This window comes from Elephas maximus, chromosome 1 (genome assembly GCF_024166365.1).
Source record: "Elephas maximus indicus isolate mEleMax1 chromosome 1, mEleMax1 primary haplotype, whole genome shotgun sequence".
NCBI lineage: Eukaryota > Metazoa > Chordata > Mammalia > Proboscidea > Elephantidae > Elephas > Elephas maximus.
The window spans coordinates 12438212-12450444 of NC_064819.1; the positions used below are offsets into that span (position 1 = coordinate 12438212).

The window sequence follows — 12233 nt, forward strand, 5'->3', positions numbered from 1 at the left end:
TTATGGCCCTCAAAGACTAGAGACTGAAATATTTACTCTCTGGCCCTTTACAGAAGACCCTTTACATTTTTACAGAAAACGTATGCCAATCCCTGTTATACACTATAGGTGTAACATAGGAGTAGAAGAGACCTTTTTAACCAAGATAGGGCACTTGAAACTGTAAGAAACAAAACAAAACAAAAACCAAGGATACATTTGACCCAGTACATTATTTGCAAATGACAGGACTGTGTGCATAAAAAATCTAAATAATCTCAAACTTTTAAAATAAGTAAGTTCATATATGTGCATGTATACCCAAAACGAAATCAACCCCACTGCCGGCGAGTCTATTCCAACTCATAGCGACCCTATAGGACAGAGTAGAACTGCCCCACAGAGTTTCCAAGGAGCGCCTGGTGGATTCCAACTGCCGGCTTTTTGGTTAGCAGCTGTAGCACTACGCCATCAAGGTTTCCACATGTGTGTGTATACCTAGGTATGTATGTGTATATATATATATATATGTATTACGAATATGTGTGTAGGCCTGCTGGTGCAACAGTTAAGTACGCGGTAGCTAGCTGTAAGTTTGGTGGTTCAAATCCACCCAGTGGCTCTTGGGGAGAAAGACCTGGCAATCTGCCTCATGTAAAGATTAAAAAAAAAAGATTACAGCCTAGAAAACCCTATGAGGCAGCTCTGCTCTGTCACATGGAGTCTCTATGAGTTGAAATTGACTTGATGGCACCTAACAGCAGCATATGTATGGAGGGAGAGAGACCTAGAAACATACAGGGAAGGTGGTTCTGGGAAATGTAGCTCCTAGCTTAAACTAAGTTGACAATAGCACAACCTTAAAACTGGAAATATCCCAAATGGTCATCAACAGAAGAATGGGTAAGTAAATTGTGACTTATATAGTGAACGCTACCAAACAGTGGAGAAAAACATATACTACTACAGGCAGCAACATGGATAGATCTCACACACATAATGTTGAGTAATAGAAATCAAGCACAAAGAATACAAAAGGTATTATTCCATTTATATAAAGTTTCCAAACAGGCAAAACACATTTATGCTGATAGCGATCAGAATAGTGATTACCTTGGGGAAGGGGGGTTTGTCTGGGAGGCAGAAGGGAAGCAACAGGTATTGCTCTCTGAAGGGTACCTCAAGGTGTACCTCATAAGCTAAACTATACTTACAGTGCTTAAGAAAATACCTCCTGTGGAGAGGGTGTGGTTGGCAAAAAAAAAAAAATGTATAATGGCATGTGCTGTTTTTGTAAAAATACAGTATATGTTAAAACAAAAATTAACAGATTCCCTGTATTTCTGAATTCAGTGCCTTTCAATATCCCAACTTTCTTATATTTCCATTGCATAGGACTTCCAGCATTGAGGTGCCAGAAATGTTGTATATATTATTTGAGTGGTGGTTGTATGAGTTATATGTATGTGTTATATTTATACTGTGTGAGTTATATGTATGTCAAAGCTGTATGCTTAAGATCTATGTGCTTTACTATGTTGTATTTAACTTTAAAAATCCATAAATAAAATCAATAGGAAATCTTTGCCACAAAGAGGCATTAATATCAATAATACACAAATAGCTCTTAGAAATTTACAAGAAGGGGACAAACAACTCAGTAGAAAAATGGGCAAAAGGCATGAACAGGAAGTTCTAAACATTACAAAAAAATACTTTTGGCTCAGCAGTTTCACTTCTAAAAATATATTCTACAGATACATTTGTCTTATATGCCAGTTATTGGAGAATTGTGTAGAATAGCAAAAAACTCTAGAGCTAGTTAAATGAACTGAATTTATATCCATATATTTCTTTGGGGTCCATATTTGGAAGCAAGTTGTTAGGTCATAGACTATGAGTATATACAGTTTTGGTAGAAGTTGCCCAGCAATTTCCCAGACTGGTTATACCAATTTGCACTTCCACCAGCAATGTATGAGAATTACAGTTGCTTTAACATTTTCACCAACACTAGATAGTGTCTTTTTTTTTAAGTCATTCTGGTGGTTCTATAGTGGTATCACATTAATTCTTTCAATTTTCATTTCCCTAATGACTAATAAAGTTGATAACCAGCTCACAGATTTATTGGCCATTTCGATATCTTCTTTTGTGAAATATCGTTTCAAATTTTTTGATAATTTTTTACTTGATTATCCACCTTTTTGTTATGGATTTTTAGAGTTATTTATATAGTCTGAACACAAATCCTTTGCCAGATGTGTGCGATACGAATGATTTCTCTCATTCTGTGAGTTGTGTTTTCACTGTTAATGGTGTCTTCTGATGAACTAGTTAACTTACTAGTAAATTCTGAGCATTTTGTTTTGCATACGGAATCATTAACCAAATTATGTCAGAAAGAGTAATATTTCCTGGGACAATAACTACAGTTTAATCATTAATGTCACAGTCAGAAAAGACGCCTGTCTCTTTTTGGTAAAGTTTGGTGGGAGAGCAGGGGAAATGAGAACTGTAATAGAGAAGCTGAGAGACTTGGTCAAAGTCTGACATAAAGTTCAGGGAGGAAAGCATAGTTTATCCCAGCCTTGTGTCAATAAATTACTCAGATAGGTAGTCTGAGAACTTTGCGAGGGGATAGGATCCTGGATTCTCTGTTTCTCCCTAGTATTTTCAAACAAAATAATCCTTTCTTGTGTTGCCTGACTTCTTTGGGTTGGTCCTCATTTTTCTTTCCTTATTTCTTTCATAGTTCTCTGACCATTGGTTTCCCTTTTCTTTTGACTAACCACTAGAAGGGCACTGTGATCTTTTGTTCTTCTTTTACCTCTCAGCAAAAAGAATACAATATGACATGTATTTGTCACACCATGCCTGTTCTTATTTCTCCTCTGATGGGGACTATGTACTATATTCTGGAGTTATTGGGGAATCTAGCCACTAAAAATTAAGGAAATCATGTTTGCAACAGTACCTAGAAAGAAATTGCTTCACATCATTGGCTCAAATTAATTATTTTATCTTATTTATTTATGGTTTTTAGGGAAAGGATGGTTTCATCTCAAAGTGAGAATGAAAATACAGGGAATGACTTTAGCAAAAAACAATGACTCCCAAACATACATCACCAACCTATTTCTCTTGTTTTCTTTAGTCCTACCTCTTTAATTGCTTATAGTATATTTCTGGCTGAACTTTATTACCCTACTTTTAAGCAAACGAGGAGCACACATGTTACTTTTGTTTGTCCTCCTCCCACCCCCACTAGGTGTACCTCATAAGCTAAACTATGATTATAGCGCTTAAAATACCTCCTGGGTAGAGGGTGTGGTTGGCAAAAAAAAATGTTTAACGGCATGTGCTATTTATGTAAAAATGTGGTATATGTTACAAGAAAAATTAACATACTTCCTATATCTCTAAATTCAAGGCATCTCAATATCCCAGCTTCCTTATATTTCCATTGCATAGCCGCCATCCTAATGGAGATCCTTAAGCCTGCATACCTAAATCATGGCCATAGGCATTACTGATACTAATCTCTACCTTTTATGTCTGTTTGTCATGACATAGTGGAAATTCCAGATCTGTGGCTTGCTAGCCATGTGACTTTGGGCAAATTAACCTTTTAGAACTTGAGTTTCTGCAAAATGGGGATAGCTGTAAGAAGTAGAGAGGGTCCCTAGGTGGTAGAAATGATTAAGGCACTTCACAGCTAACTGAAAGGTAGGAGGTTCAAGTCCTCAGAGGTGCCCAGGAAGCAAGGGCTGGTGAGCTACTTACAGAAAATCAGCCATTGAATACCGTATTGAGCACAGTACTACTCTGATACACATGAAGTTGCCATTGAGTCAGAATTGACTCAATGGCAACTTTTTTTCTTTTTGGTAGTAAGAATTAGAATATACAAAAATATATATTATCTAGATCGTATATGTAATTCATGTATATATACTCATAATGACTCATAACGACCCTATAGGACAGAGTAGAACTGCCCCCATAGGGTTTCCAAGGAGCAGCTAGTGGATCTGAACTGCCGCCGACCTTTTGGCTGGCAGCTGAATCACTATGCCACCAGGGCTCCCTAGCATATAATAGGTATTCAATAAATGACAGTTACTGTTACCCTGAAATCAAGTGTTTAATCTTGCTTGAGGTATCGCATGCTTAATTAGGACTCATTTGTAGGAAATATTTCTTAAACATTCTGTTCCTTATCAATTCTCTAGCACCTTCTCCTTGCTCTCACCTTTTACATAATCATTCTTTGGAACAGGTCTCTAACCCTCAACCTTTCTTTTCCTATAGCTTCGGGCTCTGTTCTGAGCCAGCTGCTGAAGCCAACACCCACAGGGTTAAACCTAGTTGCTGAAGCCACCTCCCCCTCCTGCTGCCAGTTCCCCTTCTTACAGAAGGCTGGCAGCTGACCCAACTGCCTCCCTGAGCCAAATGGCTCAGGAGAGAGAGAGTAAAGAGACAGCCATGAATCCCTTCCAGATAAATGTGTCCAAGGAAATTCTTTTTTCACCTGTGTCCGCTGAAGAGGTATCACCTGGACCTCCAGACCCTCCAGAGAAGTCACCTCCGGTGAGTCCCCAGATTCAGTTCTCACTCTAACAGGATTAGCCTTGTTCTTTGAGCTTTCCTGATTGGCCTCTAGAGCCCCAGCCTAAGCTGAATTAGGATATAGAAATGATTCTTGCCTAGGGTTAGAATTAGGAACCTGGTGGTGCTCTGGTTAAGCCATTGACTGGTAATCGGATTTGAACCCACAGTTCCGCGGGAGAAAGAGATGGCAATCTGCTTCGCTAAAGATTTACAGCCTTGGAAACTCTATAGGGCAGTTCTGCTCTGTCCTACAGGGTTGCTATGAGTCAGAATCCACACAAGGGCAACATCTTTTTTTTTTTTTTTAAGAGTTAGAATTAATGTAAAAAACCAAGTCTGAACTGAAGCTACCTTTACTTAGAGAGGGAGGAAGCAGCAGGAAGAGGTAGTCAGAGTTCTTCAGCTGGGACCCAGGGTTTTGCTGTAGTTCATTGTATATTCTGAGTTTTGTTTCCCTGAGGGGAAAAAACACAGCCATTTGAATGTCCAGGGAAACTTGGCAGGCATGCCTGTCTGGAGAACTGTGTGTGATTGTTCTTGTTTTACCAAATAAAAAAACTTAGCCTGTAGTTCTCCCTGTGTGCGGGGCTTATGTAGAGCACCCAGAGAAGTTTTAGAATAGACTCAGTCTCTCCTACAATGCCTTCCTAGTTGACAGTGGGAGGTAAGGCAAAGAAACAAAGAAATAATCATAAAGTTTTGCATCATATACTTGTTAAAACACTTCCAAATTTGTTATCTCATTCAGTCCTCCTATCAAAATCCTGTGAGAGGAGAGGATATAATAATAAAAAAAAAAAAAAAAAAAAGATTTATTGAGTTCTTACTATGGGCCAAGAAGTGGTGTAATTCACATTTCTTTGGAATAACAGAACTGAGACATAAGGCACTTGCAGTGTACCGACCCGTATTAGTATGTTAAACACAGCTAGTGCCAGTGTTAGCTGGCTAGTGACAGCGTGTTAACTGAACTGCAGGTAACATAACTCTCAAGCTGTGAGCTGGGAAGTTGAAAATCCTAGTTCATCGTGTCTTTCATGCAAAATATTATCATGCATTAACATATATTAATACTTAGGGGCATTATTTGTATGTATATATATGAGCAAATGAATAAATATATTAATTTGTTTTGTCTAGTTTTATCTTTTATGGCCCCGAAGGATTTTAGGCTGCTTACAAAGATGTACACATTTATCATGCACTAAGAAAAGAACCAGAGACAGTGTAAATGTCATGATAAGATTTGACTGTCCCAAGGGCAGACCTCCCCACCACCCGCCCCCCTCAGGTTAGTTGGGCTATCGTAGTGGATAGAGGGACTCGTAATAAAACATGGCATTCCTTATATTCTGGCTTGTATACTACATGAAATAGACTAGTCCTTTTAATGTCCAGTAGGATTATCCTGAAAATGTTATAATATCACTTTGGCAGGAAGAGTGGACATTTAGTTTTATAGGATTTAAGGCTTGACACAACAGCTTTTTTTTTTTTTTTTTTTTTTAAAGAATCCTCTGCCCAAAGTCAACGCGATCTATCAGCTTCCCTTTAGGATTTTTGCCTTCCGTGTTGGGCTCTGTGCCTGGCTCCAACAGCCCCTGCATTGGAAATCATTATATTGCCAGGACTTCTCCCATCATGGTAAAGAAGGCACTCTATATGTGTCAAGTGAGGAATAGAGGGGCCAGTCTCCACAGAGAAACTAGGCAGAATACTGATATCTGAATCTAACTGCGTGGACATCAGGCATTCCACAGACCACCTCTTCATCCTGTTCATTGAAATACGGCTGATTATTCTTCTGGCCAGAGCTCCCAACTTTTCATTTACTAGCTATGGGAAAGTAAGCAGGTCCTGTATCTAGGGCCAAGGAATGTCTGAGCAGTTCTATTTTAAATGAATGAGGAACAAAGTAATATTCAGACTTGCTTCTTTTACTCCTAAATCAGCAATTCAAACACTTGTTAGTGTGATAAAAACCGTTTCATAAAGAATTCCCACAATACCTATCAATGAGATAGGAAAAAATGAATTTTGCTATTGAGGAACAATCTAGTGGCTAAAGTAGGGAAAACGACTCATGCCTGAATCATTGCCTTTTTGTTTCATAGAAATTCTGTGGCACCAACTATCCACTGAGCATTGCCTTCATTGTGGTGAATGAATTCTGCGAACGCTTTTCCTATTATGGCATGAAAGGTATCTTGGTGTCCCAGTGTCCTGCGTTTCTCCACTCACCCCCTCTTACAACAGTCCAGCCTCCTTGAAGGGGCTTATTTCTCTTACCTACTCTTCCCACCTTAGTCCACGCTGGTCCCTTTGGCCAAGATTTCCAGTACATGCCTCATGGAATTCACCTAGTAACTCCTACAGGCCAAGAACAGAAGGGTCTGATAGAAACCAGAACATGGTCTGTGAGGATGTAAGTGGGAAAGCTCTTGTCATCCGAGTCCCATTCTTCATACATCTTCCTCAGGCTTTTGAACCATATTGCTGTTGAGAAAGAAAAGAAAGGGGTGTTGGAAACACCATGTTATCTTCAAGGTTGGTCTAGATGCTGCTATGAGTGTACATAGACTTGAGGAAGAAGTATTGAATTTGTACACTCAGCATAGCTCCATTCAATGCCATAGCTCCATAGACCCTGCTGCTATTTTCCGCCCCACTCATATCACTGATAGGAGGGCTGAAGGCCAAGATTACCTTCAAAGACCAGAGATCAAATACATTCCTCCTTCAAAAATCGCTTTAATGCATCTACCTTGTTTGTCTCCCTTTTTTCCATCTCAGCTGTGCTGACCCTGTATTTCTTGTATTTCCTCCACTGGGATGAAGATACCTCCACATCTGTCTACCATGCCTTCAGCAGCCTCTGTTATTTCACTCCCATCCTGGGAGCAGCCATTGCGGATTCATGGTTGGGAAAATTCAAGTAAGGAAGATGGGTGGTCACTTCCCCCCGGGAGTTTTACAGATTGTTATTGTTTCTTGCCTCTTGCCTCCAGGTGAGAACATATCTCATCCACAATAAATAACACACTTTGAGAATGACCACACAGAAAAGCTATTTCCTATCGTTACCATTATTTCTAATATTTTCATTCAGTCAGGAGGGTTTTTTTTTTTTTCTCCATATGTAATTTTAATTTTCCATGCTGTAGTTTAAGACCAATTCTTATTCCGATTTCAGAGGGGATATAGACTGTTTGGAGCCCTGGTGGCACAGTGGTTAAGAGCTCGCTGCTAACCAAAAGCTTGGCAGTTTGAATCCACCAGCCGCTCCTTGGAAACCCGACGGGGCAGTTGTACTCTGTCCTATATGATGACTATGAGTTGAAATCCACTCAAATGGCAATGGGTTTGTTCGTTTGTTTAAACAGATTGCTTAAGGAGCCCTGGTGGTAGTGTGGTATTTTGGACACCAAGATTTCAAGAAGTGAACGGTCCACAGTGACAAATGTTTTTGAGTGGTCGGTTGAGATTAGGATGATAAGTGTCCATTAAATAGGGAAGTCATTGATATGATGCTATCAGTTCTGGTAGACTGGTGAAGACTGAAGCCTGATTGGAGCAGGTTGAGAAGTGAATGAGAGGTAAGAAAGTGAGAACATTAAGTCAAGAGAGGATATTGAGCATGTTTGAATATTATTAGGAAGAATACAGGAGAAAAAGAGTTTGAAGATACAAGATAAAGACATTATGCCAAAAAACAAAAAAAAGAAACCAAGCCCATTGCTCTCAAGTCTATTCCGACCCATAGCGACCCTATAGAACAGAGTAGAACTACCCCTAGGGTTTCCAAAGAGTGGCTGGTGGATTCGAACTGCTGTCCTTTTGGTTAGCAGCCGTATTACTTAACCAATGTGCCACCAGGGCACCAAAGTCAGTATAATCAGTCTGAAAGCATACACGGAAGAACAATCTCTGGACAGCATGAGAAAGTTCATCTTTAATGGAAGAGAGGAGAGGATGGGTGTGTATAGAGGAATTTGTGGATTTGGTGGCAGGAAGTTGAGGGAGTTTCCATGTGAAGGCTTCTATTTTCTTTGAAGTGGAAGATATCATCTACTAGAGGGAAGAGATAATACAGAAACTCAAAGTCTCTGCTCACCTTCCTTAGTTATGTGGCTTTAAAATTGAAGTGTGACTTTGTAGAGTTGATTACAGAGCCTTCCTTTTATCATTCCTGTCTGATTATTAGGAGCTCTGGTGGTGCAGTGGTTAAGTGCTCAGCTGCTAACTGCTTGCAGGTTCAAATCCATCAGCCTGTCTGTGGGAGAAAGATGTAGCAATGTGCTTCTGTAAAGATTTGCAGCCTTGGAAACCCTATGGAGCAGTTCTTTGTCTTCTAGGATCGTTATGAGTTGGAATTGATTTGATGGCAGTTTTTTTTTTTTTTTTTAATAGATTGCTTATTGTTGTTGTTAGGTGCTATCAAGTCAACTCTCAAGCCATAGCCATCCAGTGTGACAGAGGAGAACTGCCCATAGGGTTTTCTAGGCTGTACTTTTTATGGGTTGGAGCTCTAGTGGTGCAACGGTGAAACAATTGGCTGCTAACTTAAAGGCTGGTGGTTCAAACCTACCAGCTGCTCCATGGGAGTAAGATGTGGCAGTCTGCTTCCGTGAAGATTTACAGCCTTGATAACCCTATAGGGAAGTTCTGCTCTATCCAATAGGGCCGCTGTGAGTCGAAATTGACTAGATGGCAACAAGTAACCTTTTATGCCAGGCCCCCTCTTCCCCCCACCTAGCCACTGGGTGGGGACTTAAAAGATACAGAAGTGAAGAGAAATATTATGGTATAATATTGTACTTATCACTTATAACAGTATCTTCATAGGCTAGAGATGGATCTTGAATACTTCCACCCCTGAAGTCTTCTTAAAACCAAACAATAGTTTAGCTTAACTAGTAAAAAAGGTCTGCCTCGAGCAGTATGCTCTTTTAAGAACTGTCTATTTGGGATCAAATTGACAACAGCAACTCAAAAGCTTAGACGGGAGTCTTAAGGGGCAGTGAGTTTATGTTAGTGAGGGAGGAACAACTCAGAAAAGAAGGGTGAGAATGGTTGTACAACTCGAAGACATGTATTCAATGTCACTAAATTGTACTTGTAGAAACTGTCGAATTGGTGTATGCTTTGCTGTGTATATTCTCAACAACAAAATAAATAAAATTTAGGAAAAAAAAAAATCCTTCTTCTGTTTACTGTTCCAGAATCAGAATTTCGTTAAGAGAATATGGGCACTCAGGACCCCTAACTCTTGTACAAGGAATTGTCTATGCCAGGGGATAGTGAGGCTTACTTCAGGGATACACATGGAAGAGTGTAGCCAGTAGGTACACAGTAGAAAACTAAAATTATTAAGCAAGGGTATTGATTTCTCAGGATTTCCATAGCCTTTTATTGAAGGGTTAACTACACGGTAGGATGCCATTCTTGGTGTCAAGTTGCTTTTAAGAGAGATAAAAATATTCTTAATCGTAGCTACTAGTGTTGGTTCTTATATTATGTATTTAGGCACACAAATATTAACTATCGCATAAACTCAAACTGTTCTCTAGTGTCTTCAACTTATTATTCTTTCTTCTCATTACGTGTTTATTTCTTTCCTTATTATGAGTCTTGAGTGTCTCACCAAGTTAGAGGGCAATAGAGGAAGAAAAGTTAATTTTATTAGAACCCATAGTGTCTACATTTCTGAGAGCTTAAATTCTCTTCTTCCTTACCCCTGCATCTTCACCCCATTGCAGCATCTTTGGAATCATATTTCTGTAGAATTGATTTTATGTGATACAAGATACTCAGTTTGCTCTACAGTGCAGTCTTGATATGGTGGACCTAATTTTTTTGTTTTCTTAGAGAAAGGTATATACCCTCAACTACCAATTGGCCAAAAAAATTTTTTTTTTTTTACCATCCAGTATTGTCTCACTGGAAGCCCTCGTGGCACAGTGGTTAAGAGCTTGGCTGGTAACTGAAAGTTTGGCAGTTTGAACCCACCAGCCGCTCTGTGGGAGAAAGATATGGCTGTCTGCTTCCATAGAGATCACAGCTTTGGAAACCCTGTGGGGCAGTTCTACTCTGTCCTACAGGGTTGCCAAGAGTTGGAATCAACCCAAAGGCAACCTTTTTTTTTTTATTGTCACAACCCCAACACTAGCCTCTTGTACCTTCTAAAGTGTCCTTCTCACCTCTCCACTTCAGGTTATAAGTTAACTACCCCCATGACTATTTGAATTTTTTCTGACACACACCTATCGGTCTTATCTCTTGACCTTGCCAATCACTTCAAACCACTCTCTTAAACAGGTTTACTGCCAAATATGCTTTTGGGTGTCCTCTCCAATCTTCTCCTTTTGGGGGTGGGTCTGTAACATGTCCTTTCCTCCACTGGTCCTTTTTTGTCTAGTCAGAGCCAGCCTTCTTTTATTTAAGCTAGATCTCTTCCTCTGCCATCGCTGTACGTGCTTCTTCCCAGTCACGTGCTACACTCTCAGTTCCTAAGCCCTGTTTGAAATGGCTCTGGCTTTTGATATTCTTATGGTGAAACACAGTTTATTTTATTTCCACATGTTGTTGTCCACATTAACTTGTCCATGATAAAACTGAAGGAATGCTGGCCCATGAGTTAGAACATTCTAGATGGAACTCTAGTATTAATTAGTATGTGAATTTAGGATTCAATTTCCTCATTTGTAAAATGCGGGACTGGTCACTTTCTGCTAAAAAAGTTCCATGTCCTGTAGTTGGGATTACAGTGATCCCCAATGACCTCATTCCAAATGCAGAATTTCTAAATCTCCCTTGACTTTTTTCTCCTTCTGCTAAAGTTTCCTATTGTCTTCCTCTCTTCCATCCTTCATCTCTGTCTTGGTTATCAAGTGCTACTATAACAGAAATACCACAAATAGGTGGCTTTAACAAACAGGAATTTATTTTCTCACAGCTTAGGCAGCTAGGAGTCCAAATTCAGGGTGCTGGCTCTCAGGGATAGCTTTTTCAGCTCTGGAGGAAGGGCCTTGTCTCTTCAGCTTCTACTCCTGGGCCATCTTCCTGTGGCTTGGCATCTCTCTTCCCCATCTCTGCTTGCTTACTTGCTTGTTTAATCTCTTTTTTATCTCAAAAAAGATTGATTCAAGACACACTCCACACTAATACGGAAACCCTGGTGGCGTAGTGGTTAAGAGGTATGGCTGCTGACCAAAAGACTGGCAGTTTGAATCCACCAGGTGCTCCTTGGAGACCGTGTGGGGCAGTTCTACTCTGTTCTATAGGTCTGTAGGGTCACTATGATCGGAATTGACTCGACAGCAATGTTTTTTTTTTTTTTTTTTGACTATACTAATACTGTCTCATTAACATAACAAAGAAAACCCATTCCCAAATGGGATTATAACCACAGCTATAGGTTTTTTTTTTTTTTTTTTTTTTTTTTAATAGGGGTTAGGATTTACAGCACATATTTTGGGGGGACTCAATTCCTAGACTAATTCCTTTAAGTCTTTTAATCTAGAAGCTTATCTGTTTTCCTCCCGAACCACCCTCTCTTATATTTCTCTCATTCATTTGGTCCAACAACCTGATATTCTGATTTTCCTACCCAGACTCTACCTTAGCTAGCTCTCCAGCTC

The 12233-nt window shown here is 39.7% G+C and overlaps 1 protein-coding gene across 2 annotated transcripts in view; it reads left to right on the top strand.

The window, feature by feature from the left end:
- Positions 1 to 4387: 4387 nt before the first annotated feature.
- Positions 4388 to 12233, top strand: part of SLC15A2 (solute carrier family 15 member 2) — a 50997-nt gene continuing 43151 nt past the window's right edge. Inside the window, exons 1-3 of one of the 2 annotated variants that reach the window (XM_049877773.1) lie at positions 4388 to 4572; positions 6708 to 6795; positions 7387 to 7528. In XM_049877773.1, the coding sequence (XP_049733730.1) occupies positions 4435 to 4572; positions 6708 to 6795; positions 7387 to 7528 (368 nt within the window). In that variant the 5' untranslated portion in view covers positions 4388 to 4434. The remainder of the gene's footprint in view (positions 4573 to 6707; positions 6796 to 7386; positions 7529 to 12233) is intronic. The other variant, XM_049877781.1, reaches the window with a different exon arrangement.